Source organism: Erinaceus europaeus, chromosome 11 (assembly GCF_950295315.1).
Source record: "Erinaceus europaeus chromosome 11, mEriEur2.1, whole genome shotgun sequence".
Classification (NCBI taxonomy): domain Eukaryota; kingdom Metazoa; phylum Chordata; class Mammalia; order Eulipotyphla; family Erinaceidae; genus Erinaceus; species Erinaceus europaeus.
The window spans coordinates 1,502,485-1,520,630 of NC_080172.1; the positions used below are offsets into that span (position 1 = coordinate 1,502,485).

Here is an 18,146-nt window from a genome sequence, read left to right on the forward strand (position 1 = left end):
TCTGTACGTTACGAATAAACTCATACTTGATGTGCTTTTACTTTGCTTAAAGAAACATTGTACAAGGTCAAAATTTACATGAATGTGGAATTTGCCTTCACAAATGCTTATGACTAGATGGTCAAATAAGAGACAAGACGGGGAGTATTTGCTGTGATCCTTCTCATTCACAGAGAAGAGACACAAGTTTGCAATGCCAACAATTACACTGTTTTTCAAATAAAGACATACACACAATGAAGAGAAAATCTCTAATAATTTATTTGACCTTCAGTTTCACATTGTGAAAAAAAAATAACAGTTTCACAAAGCCTCAAAAATGCTTAGTAGCAAACAAATCTGTACGAACATGAACACTGTATTTCTTCCACTTACACAACTTTGTACGTGAACCACATATTCAATGGCCGAGAGGGAGATTATTCGGTCCTAATCACTCTTATTCAGACAGGTGTCAAGCCCAGAGAAAAGGGGGTTACACAATTCTACCACAAGTGGAAGGCTGCCCCTTTGTTCCCCGTTTCCCCAGTAACCAGCCCATAGAATAAGAACCTTCTCTGTCTTAGGCTAGGTTTTTATGTGCTCTGTGCTGTGCATTGTATTTGCTTCAAAGTGTGGGACGTTTCACAGGGTGAGAATGGTCAAGGAGCGGGCCCAAAGGCCTCCGCCAATTCAAAGAGGGAGAGTCCAGAACGTTCCCCGCAGGCTGGGGGCCACCCTGGCCCTGGTTCCCTCAGGCTCACACATGGTAATCAAGAGGAGACTCAAGCACAGACCACAACCCTGAAGCAGCTGCAGAAAATTCACCCTGCCCTCAGAAGCCGCACAGTGACCCTCCCAGGCTCCTCACAGATTTGCATCACCCACTACAGGAGCTGTCAGGGCCACAAAAGAACTAGTGACTATGCAGCCAGGGACAATCAGACATTTGCATTGCTCGGAACACACCAAGGAAGAAGGACCGGCTACTGGGAAAGTACTGTGACTTCTTTCTTCCCTCCTTCCTTTCTTATGCCAACGGCTCATTCGTTGTGGTCCACTGCCGCCCACTTCACTTACGGCAAGGACGGACTCGTAGAGTTAGTCTAAAGTGTTCAGGGGGGACGGGGGGGGGAGAAATGCCAAGGATATATCCCAAGATACAAACATGCTCACAAAGAGAAAAAGATTGTTACTGGTCTTAAATCCTAGTCCCTAAAGTACAGTGACAGGAGAAACATGACATGTGCAGTGCAAGCTGCACACAGTGGTCTCCCCCAGACTCCTCTAGGGAAACAGCGACTGGAATCTAACACTAACACCTACCACAGCGTGTGCTTAGTGAACAAGCCCTAGAAAAGGATGTATTCACAACAATGCCCAGCTCGCCTAGCCTGCAAGACCTTTCTCTTAAGGTGGGGAGCCACAGGGAGGACAGCATGGGGGAGGGGGCACTGCCTTGACTTCTATGCTGTTCCCAGGCCGAACGTGTCCCCTTGGAGGTGTCGAAGAGTGGCTTTACAGACTAAGTGTCGCACTGATGTATATATTCTGACAGTTCTTTTTTAATTTTAATTTTTAAACTGATTATTGGATAGAGACAGAGAAAGGGGAGGGGGCAATAGAGAGGGAGAGAGACAGAGAGACACCTGCAGCCCTGCCACTTGTGAAGGTGGGGACCAGGGGCTTGAACCCGGGTCCTTGTGCACTGTGATGTGTGTGCTTGGCCCCCTGATCTATACATTTTGGAGAGCTACTGGTACATGCAGACAGCAAGAGGAGAGAACAATTTTCCCAGGTCAACCCCACCTGGTGAGTGAGTTCATCTGCATCTGTCTTGTTTATCTTTCTCAGTAACTGTGGTTGAGGCAGGGCGTTCCTCTAGGGTAATAAATAAATAAGGAAAACTTTGGACAATACCTTGCTTCACCTATGCCTATATACAGAACTAAAGTAAACCGCAAAGAGACCCGGCCCTTTCGGATTTCACTAGCTGAGACTGAAACAGGCTAAGCCGACGAGAAGGAGAAAAGCAAAGAGCAAAAGCCCCTATACTCACTCCCCCGCCATCTGGACGGCCGTACAGAGCCCTCCACCCCCACCCCACCCCCACCCCACCCCCACCCCCACCGATAGTTGGCGAGTCTAAAAACAGTGACCCACATGCTTGCTCTACCTCTAGGATGCGTATATTACGCTTCTGCCTAATCCTTCCCTGTAGTGACACTTACAAACAGTCCCTTCCCCACCCTCCCCAGCCCCCCCCCCCCGTTATACTCAATTGTAACACAAACGTTTCCATCGTGAGCAAAGTCACAAATGTGCAAAACTCATGAGCATCAACACAGGTCCGTCACGTGAAGACGACTGGGAGCATCGTCTGAGCATGCAGGCACTGACCAATAAATAGCTAGTCTACAGCAAAGTTCTAAACAGCCAGGGGCAGGTTAAAGTCTCTTATAAATAGGAAAGAACATCTTCCACGCGGCTACCAATAGCTTTCCCTTGTCTGGAAAGCGTGGACCCAGTGGTGCCCACTCCACAGCCGGCCCAGCCAGCTCCCCTCCGGGTCCCACGGTCGGCTCTCCACTTCCAACAGCAGCAGGTGTGACGGCGTCAGACTCGCTCTTCAGAGAGAGGTGACAACCACTTCCAATTCTGCACGTCCACAGCGGAGCCCCTGGGAAGCCGGTGCTGAATACAGTCCAGCGAGGGAAAAGGTCCGGCTCTTCTCTCCTTCCCAGGGCCTGGTGGAGGCTGACACTGACACACCATGACAAGACAAGGACGAGATCACAGGTCTGTTCATTCATGCCGAACCCGCGTGCGGCCTACATGGAGAAACCCCCCCTCCCCGCCCCACTCCTTCACAGACAGGTGGGCCATGTCCCAGGAGCAGCAGACCACCAGAGTCCAGAGTCACTCCTTTTCTCCTTCTTTCTCCAGAGTAGAAATCTGTCTCATCTCACCAAGAGGTGGAGTGAGCTAAAAAAAAAAAAATAAAGACAAAGGAAAAGATGTGTTAATAGCTTCAAAATCTTAAAACCAGTTAGATAATCCTGTTTCTTTTTTAAAATGTTTTTTATTATCCTTATTTATTTATTGGATAGAGACAGCCAGAAATTGAGAAGGAAGGGGGTGACAGAAAGGGAGAGAAGCCGAGACACCTGCAACCCAGTCTCACCACTCATGAAGCTTCCCTCTGCAGGTGGGGATCAGGGGCTTGAACCTGGGTCCTGCGCACTGTAATTTGAACACTTAGCGAGGCAGGCCACCCCCTGGCCCCGACAATACTGTTTCTGAAGGTTTTAATGTTGACGTCCGGTAGAAAATGTGGAGACAGTTGACATGCTTGTCTAAACTGCACAGACATCATGTCTGCATGCATGCGGCATGGCTGGCCTGACCAAAGCAACGGCCCTCACAAGAGGTGAGTTCCATTCTTTTTTTGTTTTTTCCTTTATCGGGGGATTAAACTTTTGCAGTTGACAGTAAATAAAATAGTTTGTACATGCATCACACTTCTCAGTTTTCCTCACAACACTACAACCCCCACTAGGGTCCTCTGGACCCCGTTCCAGGACCTGAACCCTCCCCCTATGAGGTCCGTTCTTTTTTTTTTTTTTTGCCTCCAGGGTTACTGCCAGGGCTCGGTGCCTGCACCATGAATCCACTGCTCCTGGAGACCATTTTCCACTTTTGTTGTCCTTGTTATTTTATCATTGTTGTGGTTATTATTATTGTTGTTGTTGCTGCTGTCATTGGATAGGACAGAGAGAAATGGAGAGAGGAGGGGAAGACACAAGGGGAGAGAAAGACAGACACCTGCAGACCTGCTTCACCGCCTGTGAAGAGACTCCCCTGCAGGTGGGGAGCCGGGGTCTCAAGCTGGGATCCTTGAGGTCCATTCTTCATCTGAGGTCCATCCCAGTGCACACCTGCTATGCAGTGAGGAGCTGCCATGTTCTTCTCACGACATTCCTCACTCCTCACCACGACTGGACACAGACACCGGCAAGTTCTCCCTAAAGGGTCACAGGAGATCCCGCCACACAAACCCTTTTTGACTCTCTTACCATACAGGACTCCCAGATTAAACTGATCCACCCTACAGGAGGCAGACTGACTAACCCTCTCATCTGAACGCACCTCTGTCTGCCATTCCTTGTGGGAGATCTCAGTCTCCTGTCCCTGCACACACGGCACACCAGGCCTCACGGCCCACGGCTACAGGGTATTCCCCGCGACCTTGGCGTTATTAGCACCTCGCTCCAACCAACTGAGGGAACCGGCCAACTGGCTACAGTGTATTCCCAAAGTTCGTCACCCCACACAGGAGACACTGGGTATGTGTGGCCTGCGCTGTCTACACAATCCACCAATGTCAGCCGTGAACGCAAATTCTAGCTACCATGACCGTGAAGGCTGTACACAGCACGTGAGCCAGAATTTCTTCACGTGGCTCACTCCCAGCTGGTTGACACTTGTTTGTCCCTTTTGTTTTGCTCAGAGCACTACGCAGTTCTGTTTCACAGTGGTGACAGGGACTGAACCTGGGACCTCACGTCATTGTCTTTATATAGCTCATTTTTAAACACAGTTTATTTATTTAGGTAGAGACAGAAATCAAGAGGAGAGTATGGAGCTAGAAAAAGAGACGCCTGCAGCCCTGCTTCACCACTTGCAAAGCTTTCCCCCTGCAGGTGGGGGCTGGGGGCTTGAACCCTGGTCCTTGCGCACTCTGGTGTGTGTGCTCAAACAGGTGCAGCACCGCCAGGCCCCTGCAGATGTAATTTTATATTGGGAAATTGGCAGAGAACGTTTAGCCTCCACTCACTCACAATACCACACCCCAGCACAGCACAAGGACCTGTCTCCCTACTGCAGTAACTATGAATCTCGACAAAGGGAATTCCAGGAGCTGCTATTTACTCCTTGGATTGGATTCTTCTGGCTTTCCTGTGTTAGGAAGGCTGATTCATTTCATTTGCTGTTTCTTTGGGCATCGCGTTAGAATCCCTGTTATAAAATCACTTTATGTCGGTAACAGTGATTCAAGCTTTCAAGGCATTCTTTAGGCTGCCATCATCCCTCAGCCCCGCCTCCTCAACCTATACACCGAACTAGGCTGAAAGAAAGTCTCTTGTAACAAGAGATTCCAAGACGTTGCATATACACACACACACACACACACACACACACACACACACACCACCTCTAGGGCTGAAGAGACAGTGCGTTTCTACAAAAGACTTTCCTGCCTGAGTCTCTGAGCTCCCAGGTTCAATCCCCAGCACCACTATTGTCTAGAGCTGAGCAGGGCTCTGGTCTTTCTCTCTGTCTCTCATTAAAAAAGAAGAAATGAGGGGCTGGCGGTGGCGCATCTGGTTGGTGCACAGATTATAATGCACAAGGGCCTAGGTTTACTTCCCGGTCCCCACCTGCATGGCGGAGCAGTGTTGCAGGTGTCTCTCTCTCCCCACCCCTTATTTATACCAGAGTTCTGGTTTATGGTGGTGCGGGAGATTGAACCCGGGACTCTGGAGCCTCAGGCGTGAGAGTCTCTTTATATAACCATTGTTCTATCTAACCCTGTCCTCTCTCTCCCTTCCCTCTTGATTTCTGGCTATCTCTAGCAAATAAAAGAAAGATAATGAAAATTAAAAAAAAAACAGAAGAAGAAGAAATGAAATAAAAATAGAGTTTAAAAGACAAAGCAAAGCAGAATGCTATCAGGTGGGGGCCCCAGCAGCGTGAGAGCTGAAAGCAAGCAGAAGTCATGGCCTTTGGTCTTTCCCGCCCACTGACAGCACAGCAGGGGACACCTCAGACCTCCGCAGCCAGTCAGCCTTGCAGATGGGGGCTGGAGGGACGACTTGCTGTGGTTCGCAGAGTCCTAATTCAGTTAGCACCTACATTTGGTGAGCTGAGCTGCCACAAATGTTTTTACAGTTTATGGCTGATACTGAAGCTGACACCTCTCTGAAGTCACTCCACCTAGTAAATGCTTTCACACTATCTCTGTGTCGAGTAAGCTTCAGACACTGAAAGCCAGCATTCTCCCGGGGAAACTGAAAGGCTGCTTTGATGGGACTCCATCCTGCAATTGCCTAATTCTGGCTGGCAGTGCTACGGAAGCTGCTGTTTTCCCACACAGAACCTAACACTGTATTTGTTCTGTTGCGGAGGGACCAGAAGTGTGTAATGAGGCCCAAGTACTCCGGTAGGGTGAATTCAAGTGTTTGCCAACATGCTCTGGGCTGAGAGAAGAGGTACAAATAAATAAATAAATAAATAAATAAATAAATACGTCTAAAAGATGGCAAGCAAATAATAAGCCCAAGCAACCTCACTTTCTCCGCCACAGAAGAAGCTAGTTTCACTGGAGGCTGAAGTCTAAACTGAAAGGAGGAAATACTGTTAAGAAAACTGGAGTCACAAGGCCTGCCAGTCACCGTGGGAGGGAGGTTTTCTCAGCCCGTTCCCCACCAAACACTTAGCCATTGGAACAGATGTTAAGGGAAGCATTCCTCAAGTCCCTGTCCCACAGAGGTGCAATGTGGAGTCCAGAAAGATGGAGACTTCATAGCTTGGAATCAGCATCAGAATGGATGTGTACTCTCCCCCTTTCTACCTCGGTCCCGAGCCTCGCTTCAAGCATAGCGTGCAGCCCCCCAGCAGCTGGCCAGTAGCCATCACCACCATGAGCACTGTCCGTGGCTCTCCCACGCAAATATACTCAGCTCTAGACTAACACCTAACTCAGTGGGCTGCTCACTGATGCCGTTGCCTGGGAGGTTCTGCAAGCCTGCTTTAGAACTGAGTCATGCATTCACACTGCCAGTGAAACAAGCCCTTCCAGAGTATTTGTTTATTCAGGATTACTGAGATGCCGGCAAGCCTGCAAAAACCAGTTTGGTGTGGGATGCTGCTGGCCCAGCTGTTCCCTGGAAGGTTCCTAAGTCTTGTCGCGCCTTTGAAGAAGCTTCCCCACAAAGAAACACTGCATGACTAAGAAGTCTACAAGCCATAATCAGTGAGCCAACCTAACTGAAGGCACCATTCACAAATCAAACTGGAATGTGAAACGGACACCATTTGAGTACTTTCAAATGAACCATGAGAGATGAGGAAACGCCAAGGAGCCAAAACTCCTCTCTGTTTCCTTGCAGTGATCCTTAGAGTTCTTTGAAATTCTCCTTCAAAAGTGAGAAACAGCCAAGCTGGTTTTCATGTTCTTCTCGTATTATTAGTAATAAGCCCCCGAGTCACCAAAGCAAATCAGCACATTCTCTGTACACTCAGGCGTGCTCAAGTGATTCCTGGGGCCGATCCTAAGAGTGCCATGAGACTGAGTCCACTGAAGGGGTAGGCTAGGGACTATCTGAGCCAAGGGTACCATATGCTCTTCAGCACACAGGACAGCCACTGTGAGTCACACACATGACAAGGAAACACAACTATTGTTTGCCCTGACAATGGGGTCAGCCTAAGTGATGGACGCTGGAAGGCCAGGCACAGCAGTTCACTGGCTCTGGGGATCCACACGTGGAACTCCTCGAGGTCTAGATAATGCAGGCACTGCTTTTTACAAGGACGGATCTAGATTTCCCTCTCAAGCTAATAAATGCTCTGGAGGGGGGCTGTTTCTACAGGAGGACATTTTTAAATATGCTTATAAGGAATTTTAGAGAGACTAACCTAGGAGCAAATTTAAGCATTCATTGAGTCAGACTCTACTCCGTTCCAGCAGCGATTCGAAGAAGCTAAATTGGGGTGTCAACAAGTAATTCCTGGGGTGAAGCTGCTAAGAAACGCCAGTTTATTACGAGGCGCTAAACGTGCTGGAATCTGGAGCCGCACTTGGCCTACTGCCTCCCGGCCTTCGCATCTCTGGGCAATGTACTTAACCTCTGTGTGCAAGTGTGCTTCCCCCCAGAAAGAGCTTTAGTAATAACAGCCTGCAAGAGAGTTGGGAGGATTCAATAAAACGGTCCACACAAAACACACATCCCGGCTCCCGGCCTACAGAGAAGGACCATTAACCATCCAAGAGCATCAGCACAAGCCAGGGGTTCTCAATCCGTCTGCACACTGGAATCAGTGCAACTCGTGCTAAAACCCAGCACCGATCGTAACACAAGAGACTTTCACTGGAGGCCCCAAGTTCAATCCCCAGCACCAACTTAAGCCAGAGCTGAGTAGTGCTCTGGTAAAGGGAAAGGAAGGGAGGGCAGGGAAGTGGAAGGGAGGGGAGGGAAAAAGAAAGGAATGAAAGAAAATAGAAAGGAAGAAAGAAAAAAAGGAAAAAAGAAGGAAGAGAGGATGGAGGGGGGAGGAAGAAGGATGGAGGGGGGCAGGAAGAAAGGAAGAAAGCAGAGAGGAAGGGAGGGAGGGAGGGAGGGAGGAAAGGAGGGAGGGCGTGGTGAGGGAGGGAGGGAGGAGGAGAGAGAGAGAAGGGAGGGGAAAAGGAGGGAGGAGGCTGCAGCACCCCTGCCAGGGGCAGGCCGCCCCCCGAAGGCATTCGCCCAGTGCCAGACGGGCACGTTTACCGCAGCCACGTGCCCGCTCACGCACCTCGTGCCCAGACCTCCCGGCGGGCGGCGTCTAGGAAGGCAGGTGCTTCCAGGTGCTGACGAACGCAGTGGGGATCAGCGAGTAGGGCACGGTGGTGACGCTGCTCCACACGTCTAGGGTCGGGTCATAGCAGTCCAGGGTCTTGCAGCGCTGGATGCCGAAGTAGCCCCCGACCACGTACAGCTTGTTCCCGGAGGCCACGGCGTGACAGCTCATGCGCTTTGCCGTCACGTCGCCCACCTTGGTCCACTGGTAAGTCTCGCTGTTGAATTTGTACGCCGAGCAGGCGGAGAACTCCGAGTCGCCTCCCATGATGAAGATCTGGGTGCCCAGCACGGCCGCCGCCGTGTACCGCCAGGGCTGGGGGCAGGCGGCCGGCACGGTCCACCTGTTCTCGCTCTGGTCGTAGCACTGCACCTTGGGGAGCTTGTCGTGGCTCACGCCGGTCCCTCCGAAGGCGAACAGCTTGAGCTTGGCGCTCACCACCGCGGCGTTGCTGACACCTTCCCGGAGCGGGGCCACCATGGTCCACTTGTTGGTGGCAGGGTCGTAGTGCTCCACTTGCTTCAGGGAGACCGACGGGGAGGCGGGCAGGCAGCCGGTGGCGGCCGTGTGGCCCCCGACCACGTACAGGCAGTGCTTGAGCTCGGCGGAGCCGTGGCCGAACCTGGCCACCAGCATGGGGGCGGCCTTGGACCACTCCTCGTGCAGGGTGTCGTAGACCCACACATCTTTGGACACGCCGTTCTCCGAGCCCCGGCCCCCGGTGACGTACACCTTGCAGCCGATGGCACACGCGCTGAACTCTTTCCTGGGGCTGGGGATGTCCGCCTTGGGGATGATCTCCTTGGCCTTCTGGTCGACCAGATACAGCTTGTCGCACATGAACGTCTGTCCTCCCAGGAGGAAGAGGGCGTGGCCCGTCTTGCGGGGCCGGGCGCAGGGGCTGGTCACCACGCCGTCGTTCTGCAGGATCTTCAGCTTGCTCCGGATGGCCTCCTCCACGATCTCCTTGCTCTTCCTCTGCTTGGTGATGAGCTCCTCCATGGCCACGTTCTCCATGAGGTAGATGGCGGGCAGGAGAGCCAGCCTCACCGTCTGCAGCAGCTCCGGCAGGTAGCAGTAGCGCTTCTTCAGGTCGTAGCTGATCCAGTTCATGGCGGACTCGTACACGAGCCTCTCGTCTTCGGTCTCCAGCTCCTCGCTGGACAGGAGCTGCACCACCATGTCCTGGGGCAGCTGGAGGAAGTCCTCGTTCTTCCGGATGGTCTGGAAGTTGCTGAGGCACATCCTCCAGGAGAGCTCGTACAGCTTGGTGCACTGGTGCGCGTCCGAGAGCAGCAGCATGCCCAGGCAGTTGGTGGGGTGCAGGTTCTTCTCCAGGAACTCTGCACACGCGTCCCGAATGTCCTGGAACTCCAGCATGTCGCCGGCCTCCAGGAGCGACTCTGCGTTCTCCTCGTTGATGACGACGCGGGAGGAGTACGCGTAGTCCAGCAGCAGCTCCAGCACCTCGGGGTGGATGGAGTTGTCGAAGTTCACCTCGCTGTCCTGGCTCTCCTTCAAACCGCCGCTGAACATGGCCTCGAAGTAGCGGCTGCAGGCGGCCAGCACCGCCCGGTGGCACGGGAAGGTCCTGTTCCCGGCATGCAGAAGGACGTCAGTGAACAGGCGCTGCTGGCGCAGCAGGTTCAGGTGTGTGAGAACGCTGTCGGCGTACGAGGTCTTGTGGAACAGGTAGATGTTGATGGAGCCGCTGCTGGCCCTGGACTTGCGGTTCTCGTGCACGCTCACGGACATTTTGCTTCCACTCCTGAAAGACAAGACAAGACCAGTCAAAGGGGCGCTGCTGCTGCGCTCTGACATCTCCTGTCCACTCCTGAAACAATGAAACAGAGCAACGCCTCGTCCTTCAGAGTTTCTACTCCTGAAAACGAAACAGAGCAAAGCCTCGTCCTTCAGAGTTTCTACTCCTGAAAACGAAACAGAGCAAAGCCTCGTCCTTCAGAGTTTCTACTCCTGAAAACGAAACAGAGCAAAGCCTCGTCCTTCAGAGTTTCTACTCCTGAAAAACAAAACGGAGCAAAGCCTCGTCCTTCAGAGTTTCTACTCCTGAAAAACAAAACAGAGCAAAGCCTCGTCCTTCAGAGTTTCTACTCCTGAAAAACAAAACAGAGCAAAGCCTCGTCCTTCAGAGTTTCTACTCCCGAAAAACAAGACAGAGCAAAGCCTCGTCCTTCAGAGTTTCTACTCCCGAAAAACAAAACAGATCAAAGCCTCGTCCTTCAGAGTTTCTACTCCTGAAAAACAAGACAGAGCAAAGCCTCGTCCTTCAGAGTTTCTACTCCTGAAAAACAAGACAAGACCATTCAAAGGGGCGCTGCTGCGGCACTGACATCTCCTTTCCACCCCTGAAAACGAAACAGAGCAAAGCCTTGTCCTTCAGAGTTTCTACTCCTGAAAAACAAAACAGAGCAAAGCCTCATCCTTCAGAGTTTCTACTCCTGAAAAACAAAATGGAGCAAAGCCTCGTCCTTCAGAGTTTCTACTCCTGAAAAACAAAACAGAGCAAAGCCTCGTCCTTCAGAGTTTCTACTCCTGAAAAACAAAACAGAGCAAAGCCTCGTCCTTCAGAGTTTCTACTCCTGGAAACGAAACAGAGCAAAGCCTCGTCCTTCAGAGTTTCTACTCCTGAAAAACAAAACAGATCAAAGCCTCGTCCTTCAGAGTTTCTACTCCTGAAAAACAAAACAGAGCAAAGCCTCGTCCTTCAAAGTTTCTACTCCTGAAAACGAAACAGAGCGAAGCCTCCTTCTTCAAAGGGCTGCTTCTGCTACTCTGAACAGAAAAACAAAAACAAACAAACCCAGGTTCTGAACAGAGCAAACAACCCTGCTGCCTACTGTCCTGACTGACACACAGCCTCTCCTCTAGGAGTCAGACGCCTAGCCCCCAAGAAGCGTTCACCGCGGCACCACGAGCCATCTGAACTATGCACTTAAAAGAACCACTGCCAACGAGCAGGTTCATCTTGGAGAACCTGATCACCAGCTTTCACAATGCTGAAAGCCCCAAGCATGGGAGTCAGCGAAAGCCCAGTGGAGTGAGGTCCCATTCTCAGCTCTGCCCTTGTCCAGTGGAGTCTCTGCAGGGCATTCATATGCCAGGCCTCCAGTTCTCGTAACACCCGTATGGGCCTGGCTCGAATGCCCTTATGCCATGTGTAAAACAAATACCTGCGAATTAATTCCATTAAGAATTCCTTTGGTGAGACCCAGTCTTCCTGCATCTAGAGTGAATGTGAAATGCAGAAATAAAATCGCAGGCTTTAGGACAACTCCTGCAGTGATGAGGCCTTGACCTGTACATTGCAGATAATAGCTAGCCAGGCAGATCTAGTCCCAAAGAGTCTGAAAAGAGCCCCAGTGTAAACAAATGTGAGCATCTATTGATCAGCAGGCTCCCGTGAGCAGAAAGGATTGTGGCATAATTAGTATTCATCTTACTCGCTCTGGACAGCTTCCAAGTGAGGGTTTGGTACATAAAAGGCGTGTTTTGAGTAGCACACTCCTGGGTACTATTTCTCTGTTCTTCCTGCTTTATATCAATTCTTGGAAAAACAGTTGCAAGAACAAAGGCTCTCTCCACCCCCTCTTTTGATGAAATAGTCCATCACCAGGATGGTTCTTATATAACAACAAATGCTGGAACCTGCATGGAAGGGAATTAAAAATGCAAACGATGCTCTATGTAAATTAAACACACACACATTTGCATGCATAGATCTGAGTGTGTGTTGCCAGCCGTTGCTAATTTGGGGCTCCTCTAGATCAGCCATGAGCTTTCCTCAGTATCTGGGCTGAAGCTGGAGCAGAATCTGACCAAGTAGCCTCGCGAGCACTCTTTTGTAAGTAAATGGTCGATAAAAACATCAGAGATGCTATCACTGATATTCAAAAACTGAATCCCCTACTTTTTCTTCTTTTTAACTCTGGCCCTATTACATCAAATAAACAAAGCTGTCAAAAACCTGCCTGCCAAGGGAACCCTGGGTAGTTGTTTATGGGTGGACTGGGAGAGAGCTCATTTGGTAAAGCACAGGCCTTGCAGGATGTGAGGCCCTGAGTTCAGGGTGACAACATCGACAACACCAAGATGGTGCTTTGATGTCTCTCCCTCTCTCTCCTCTTCTCTTCCTCCTTCTCTTGCTCACTCCAAGAACACAGACCTTTCTGCTTTCTAATAAGGGCAGAGAGGTCACAGTAGAGTGGATGCAAGGGACCTTCTCTTCATTCTCCTATGCTACATTTTTAAAAAGTTGTTTATTTCATAAGTAAATCAAGGAGTTACAGTATCTATTCTAAAATAACAACAGTCAGTTCTTGCAGCTTAGTTGAATCCTATGACCATTCCAGTCAACCCTCCAGATATCTGCTTAGATCCCTGAAATTCTTAGTAAACACAAATTAATGATCCCCCCCACACACACTGGGATTTATAGGCTAGACACTAACCCACATTCCCAGAGCACCTCAGTACCAGAAAGCAATAAAGCAGGTACCTAGCCTGCCTGGGAGAAGGAGAATGCGCACCATTCAGTGGTACTTGTTTTCCTGGATGTTTGGAATGTAACTTTTTATTATAAGTAAACATGGCTTAGTGGGAGAGTAAGTAACAAAGTCCCTAGCACACTGCTACTGGGGAGATTTCACGAGAAACACCCGCAAGTCTCCACATGCAAGTCTCCACACACAGTGGCTGGGAATAGGATACACCAGGAGACAAGCCTCACCACCCAGTCCAAGTCTGCAGTCTGGTGCATTTTCACCACCCACCAATGTGCAGGAGAACAGCAGCTGTCACTCTAAGTGAATACACAGGGCTTCCTACATGTTACAATGTGTATCAATAACTGCTTGTTGTTGTCCCTACACCTACGTGTTACAATGTGTATCAATAACTAACTGCTTGTTGTCGCCTGTTAAACTGTGTATCAATAACCTACATGTTACAATGTGTATCAATAACTGCTTGTTGTTGTCCCTGCACCAGTACATTCAATGTGCTGTACTCTGATTTTAAACCTTAAGGCCCAAATAAGCCTATGTCTAACATAAGAAGTTGCGAAAATGCTACATTTTTTTTAAGCTGATGCTTTCAAAACAACCTCAAAGGCTGCCTCCTCACAAGTTAAGAACAAACTAATAAACAAGTCTTTTCACCAGGTGTATAGGTACCCACGCACTGGAATCACACTGGGTCCAGAACACATTTCCCTGAGCATTAGATGCCAGAGGAACTAAAGCAACAAGCAAACCAGACTTCCACTTGAGAAAGCAGGCTGCATAGCAGACGGTGGGGTCCCGAACCTGCCTCTCTGCAGGCTGTATTTAAGGGCTAATCTTTTTAGGCTGACCCACAAAGTCAGAAGGAAGAGGTTCGTATGTCATGTTGGATGCCATCAGCTGGAGAAGCAGGTCAAGATCCAAAACCCAACATCTAGCAGCAGAATGAGACCAAAGTAAAAGGTGAGGCGTCCTCCTCCCGGGACAGAGCTCAGCAGGCAGATTGCAGGAGCTGCTGAGTGAGACCTGAGCTCCAACCCCAGCAGTGCAGCTGACGGAACGGCTCCAGTCTACTCCTTATCATCATACCTCTTTTAAAACATCTGGTGAGATAAAAGGGAAACTGAAATACCCAAGGGGAAACAACCTTCTTTCTGGCTGAACACTACAGACATCAAATTACCAGAAGAAACCATTTATAGTCACTTCAACACACCTCCAACAACAACAAATGATTCATCCTTCTGGCATTTCTGAGCCCCCAGAGAAATAATATTTACATGCCAAGTAAGTGGTAAAAACAACAGCAACAAAAATAACCACATATATAACTTAACCTTCATCTACAATGAAGAGAAAAAAGACTGCTATTACCAGGAACATCAAAAGGGCTTGTAGTCACTGTAACAGCAGCTCACTTAATGACTGTCTCCAATATTTGGCATCCCCATGACATTTCTCTAGGTTTCTGAACTTGTCTCAATGCAAAAAAACAAAACAAAAAAAAAGATTATATAAAAGGGGGGAGCTAGGAGGTAGGTACATGTTACAGTGTGCAAAGACCCAGATAAAAGCCCCTGGTCCCCCCGCTCACGAGTGGTGAAGCAGGACTGCAGGTTTTTCTGTCTCCCTATCACTTCCTTCCTTGATTTCTGGCTGTCTCTATGTAATAAATGCATAAAGATAATAATAAAAAATTTTAAAGAAATTAAAACAAAAGAGGTCAAATTTTCCTGGCCATTTATGTTGCTAACAATACCATCACATTAAGATCTTATGCAACCAGTCCCACCTGGACATACTTCACATAGGACGGTGTCCAGAGACGCCAGGCACACGATGTCAACCCTTCAGCTCCAATACTCTGCCACCGAGTTGCAGACACAACCATGATCTCCCTGGGCAGACGCCCTCACCCATGTGTCCTGGAGCCTCCCCTCTCCCCAGAGCCCTGCCCCACTAGGGACAGACAGAGACAGGCTGGGGGTGTGACGATCCACCTGCCAACACCCATGTCCAGTGGAGAAGCAATGACAGAAGCCAGAACTCCCACCTTCTGCTCCCCATAAAGGGTCCATGCTCCCAGAGGTATAAAGAATCCTACCCTTGACAGCTAACAAACATTAAAGGAAAGCCCCAAATGCTCGGGTAAGACTTTTACTAAATAGGCTAGAAAAAAAAAATGAGAAAGGAGGAGAAAACAGGGAGCAAGAGAGAAAAACAAACACCCGAAGACCTGCTTCACCGCCTGTGAAGCTTCCTCCCTGCAGGTGGGGAGCCGGGGGCTCGAACCCGGATACTCTTAGTACCCTGTGCGCTTAGCCAGGTGCGCCACCGCCCGGCCTGAGAAGTCACTGTTGCAGAAGCCCGTTTTCATTCATTCCCTGCGCCCCGACCAGGGTCTGCCCAGCGCGGGCAGGGGGGCGGCCGGCGCTCGCGGGGAGCCCCCACCCCAGCAGGAGGCCAGGTGCGGGGCGGGAGGCCGCGGGCCGTCTCCCGGGGGCACAGAGGCTCTTCGCCCGGCCCGGCAGCACCCGGAGTGAGGACGCCGCTTGAGTGAGCCCCTGCCAGCAGCTCCACCAACGGCCGGGACCGCAGCCCCGACTCCCGGCACCCACCCTCCCCGCCCCGGTCCAGCAGCCCCGACTCCCGGCACCCACCCTCCCCGCCCCGGTCCAGCAGCCCCGACTCCCGGCACCCACCCGCCCCGGTCCAGCAGCCCCGACTCCCGGCACCCACCCTCCCCGCCCCGGTCCAGCAGCCCCGACTCCGGGCACCCACCCGCCCCGGTCCAGCAGCCCCGACTCCCGGCACCCACCCTCCCCGCCCCGGTCCAGCAGCCCCGACTCCGGGCACCCACCCGCCCCGGTCCAGCAGCCCCGACTCCCGGCACCCACCCTCCCCGCCCCGGTCCAGCAGCCCCGACTCCCGGCACCCACCCGCCCCGGTCCAGCAGCCCCGACTCCGGGCACCCACCCGCCCCGGTCCAGCAGCCCCGACTCCGGGCACCCACCCGCCCCGGTCAGCAGCCCCGACTCCGGGCACCCACCCGCCCCGGTCCAGCAGCCCTGACTCCCAGCACCCACCCGCCCCGGTCCAGCAGCCCCGACTCCGGGCACCCACCCGCCCCGGTCCAGCAGCCCCGACTCCGGGCACCCACCCGCCCCGGTCAGCAGCCCCGACTCCGGGCACCCACCCTCCCCGGTCCAGCAGCCCTGACTCCCAGCACCCACCCGCCCCGGTCCAGCAGCCCCGACTCCGGGCACCCACCCGCCCCGGTCCAGCAGCCCCGACTCCCGGCACCCACCCGCCCCGCCCCGGTCCAGCAGCCCCGACTCCCGGCACCCACCCGCCCCGGTCCAGCAGCCCCGACTCCGGGCACCCACCCGCCCCGGTCCAGCAGCCCCGCAACAGGTCCGGCCGCAGAAGACTCACCGCGGTGCCCGGGGATCGGGGCTCGGGGCGGCGGGAGGAGGACGGCGAGCCGGGACCCCGCAGCCTGCAGCCTCGCCGCGCACGGCGGCCTGGAGCACGGAGCGCAGCGGCCGCCCGGCGTCTCCACTCGGTGCCCAGAGACTCCGCCGCGGCGCCGCCTCCTCCTCGCCGACCTCCGGCGTCTCCACTCGCAGCTGAGAGCCGCCACCGCGCCGCCCGTCCGGCCGCAGGAGCTGTGAGCACCGGGCCAACGAGTACCGGATATAAGCGGCGGGGGAAGGGAGAAGAGGGGAGGGGAGAGGTGGGTAAAGGAGGGGAGGGGAGGGGGGGAGGGGAGCGCGAGGAGGCCGGGGAGGAGCGCGGGGAGGAGTCCGGGGAGGGGCGCGGGGAGGAGTCCGGGGAGGGGCGCGGGGAGGAGTCCGGGGAGGGGCGCGGGGAGGAGGCCGGGGAGGGGCGCGGGGAGGAGGCCGGGGAGGGGCGCGGGGAGGAGTCCGGGGAGGGGCGCGGGGAGGAGTCCGGGGAGGGGCGCGGGGAGGAGTCCGGGGAGGGGCGCGGGGAGGAGGCCGTGGAGGGGCGCGGGGAGGAGTCCGGGGAGGGGCGCGGGGAGGAGTCCGGGGAGGGGCGCGGGGAGGAGTCCGGGGAGGGGCGCGGGGAGGAGGCCGGGGAGGGGCGCGGGGAGGAGTCCGGGGAGGGGCGCGCGGAGAGGCGGGCGGGTCTACAAGGAACTCGACCCTGCGGGGAGGGGCAGGGGGTTCAGCCAGACCGAAGCTGAGTCTGTAGGGGGGCGAGGAGGGGAGCCTGGGAAGTGCTGGGCGGGAGGGGAGGGGAGCCCGCGGGTTCAACCGCTTCTCAGGGAGGCGACCACGCGGGCCGGACCCCGAGCTCCTGGCGGGGCGCTGCGGTGGGCAGGAGGCCTGGAGCCCCGGCGCTGCCGCTCTGCTCGCAATCCGCACCCACCCTGCTGGTCCGGCTGCAGGGAATAACCGCAGGGGGGAGCACTTGCGGGGGAGCATCGGAGGGGGAGCATCTGCGGGAGACCACGATCTGGGGAGCACTGACAGGGGAGCATCAGCTGAAGAGCACTACCAGGGGAGCACTACCGGAGGAGCATCGGCTGGAGAGCACTACCAGAGGAGCACTTCCAGGAGAGCATCCACTGGAGAGCACTTCCTGGGGAGCCGAGGCAGGCAGTGGCTGCAGAAGCAGGGGGCACAGGAGGGCGGGGACAATGGCACCTAGGGCAGTAAGCAGCTGTGGGCAGCCTAACCAAGAGCCAAGGCAGCAACCACAGCCTGCAGCACCCCAGCCCTACAGAACCCCCAGCCCTACAGCACCCCCAGCCCTACATCTCCGCCAGCCCTACAGCACCCCCAGGCCACAGCCTGCAGCACCCCAGCCCTACAGAACCCCCAGCCCTACAGCACCCCCAGCCCTACAGCACCGCCAACCCTACAACACCCCCAGCCCTATAGCACACCCAGCCCTACATCTCCCACAGCCCTACAGCACCCCCAGCCCTACATCTCCCACAGCCCTACAGCACACCAGCCCGACAGCACCCCCAGCCCTACATCTCCAACAGCCCTACAG

The 18,146-nt window shown here is 53.6% G+C and overlaps 1 protein-coding gene across 1 annotated transcript; it reads right to left on the minus strand.

Moving 5' to 3' along the window:
• Positions 1-237: 237 nt before the first annotated feature.
• Positions 238-16,799, minus strand: ENC1 (ectodermal-neural cortex 1). The gene is made up of 3 exons (XM_060201054.1): positions 16,557-16,799; positions 8,557-10,369; positions 238-2,964 (listed from the first exon to the last, which is right to left on the minus strand). Exon 2 carries the CDS (start codon positions 10,354-10,356, stop codon positions 8,587-8,589), a length of 1,770 nt encoding a protein of 589 aa, XP_060057037.1. The 5' UTR covers positions 10,357-10,369; positions 16,557-16,799; the 3' UTR covers positions 238-2,964; positions 8,557-8,586.
• Between the last annotated feature and the right edge of the window lie 1,347 nt (positions 16,800-18,146).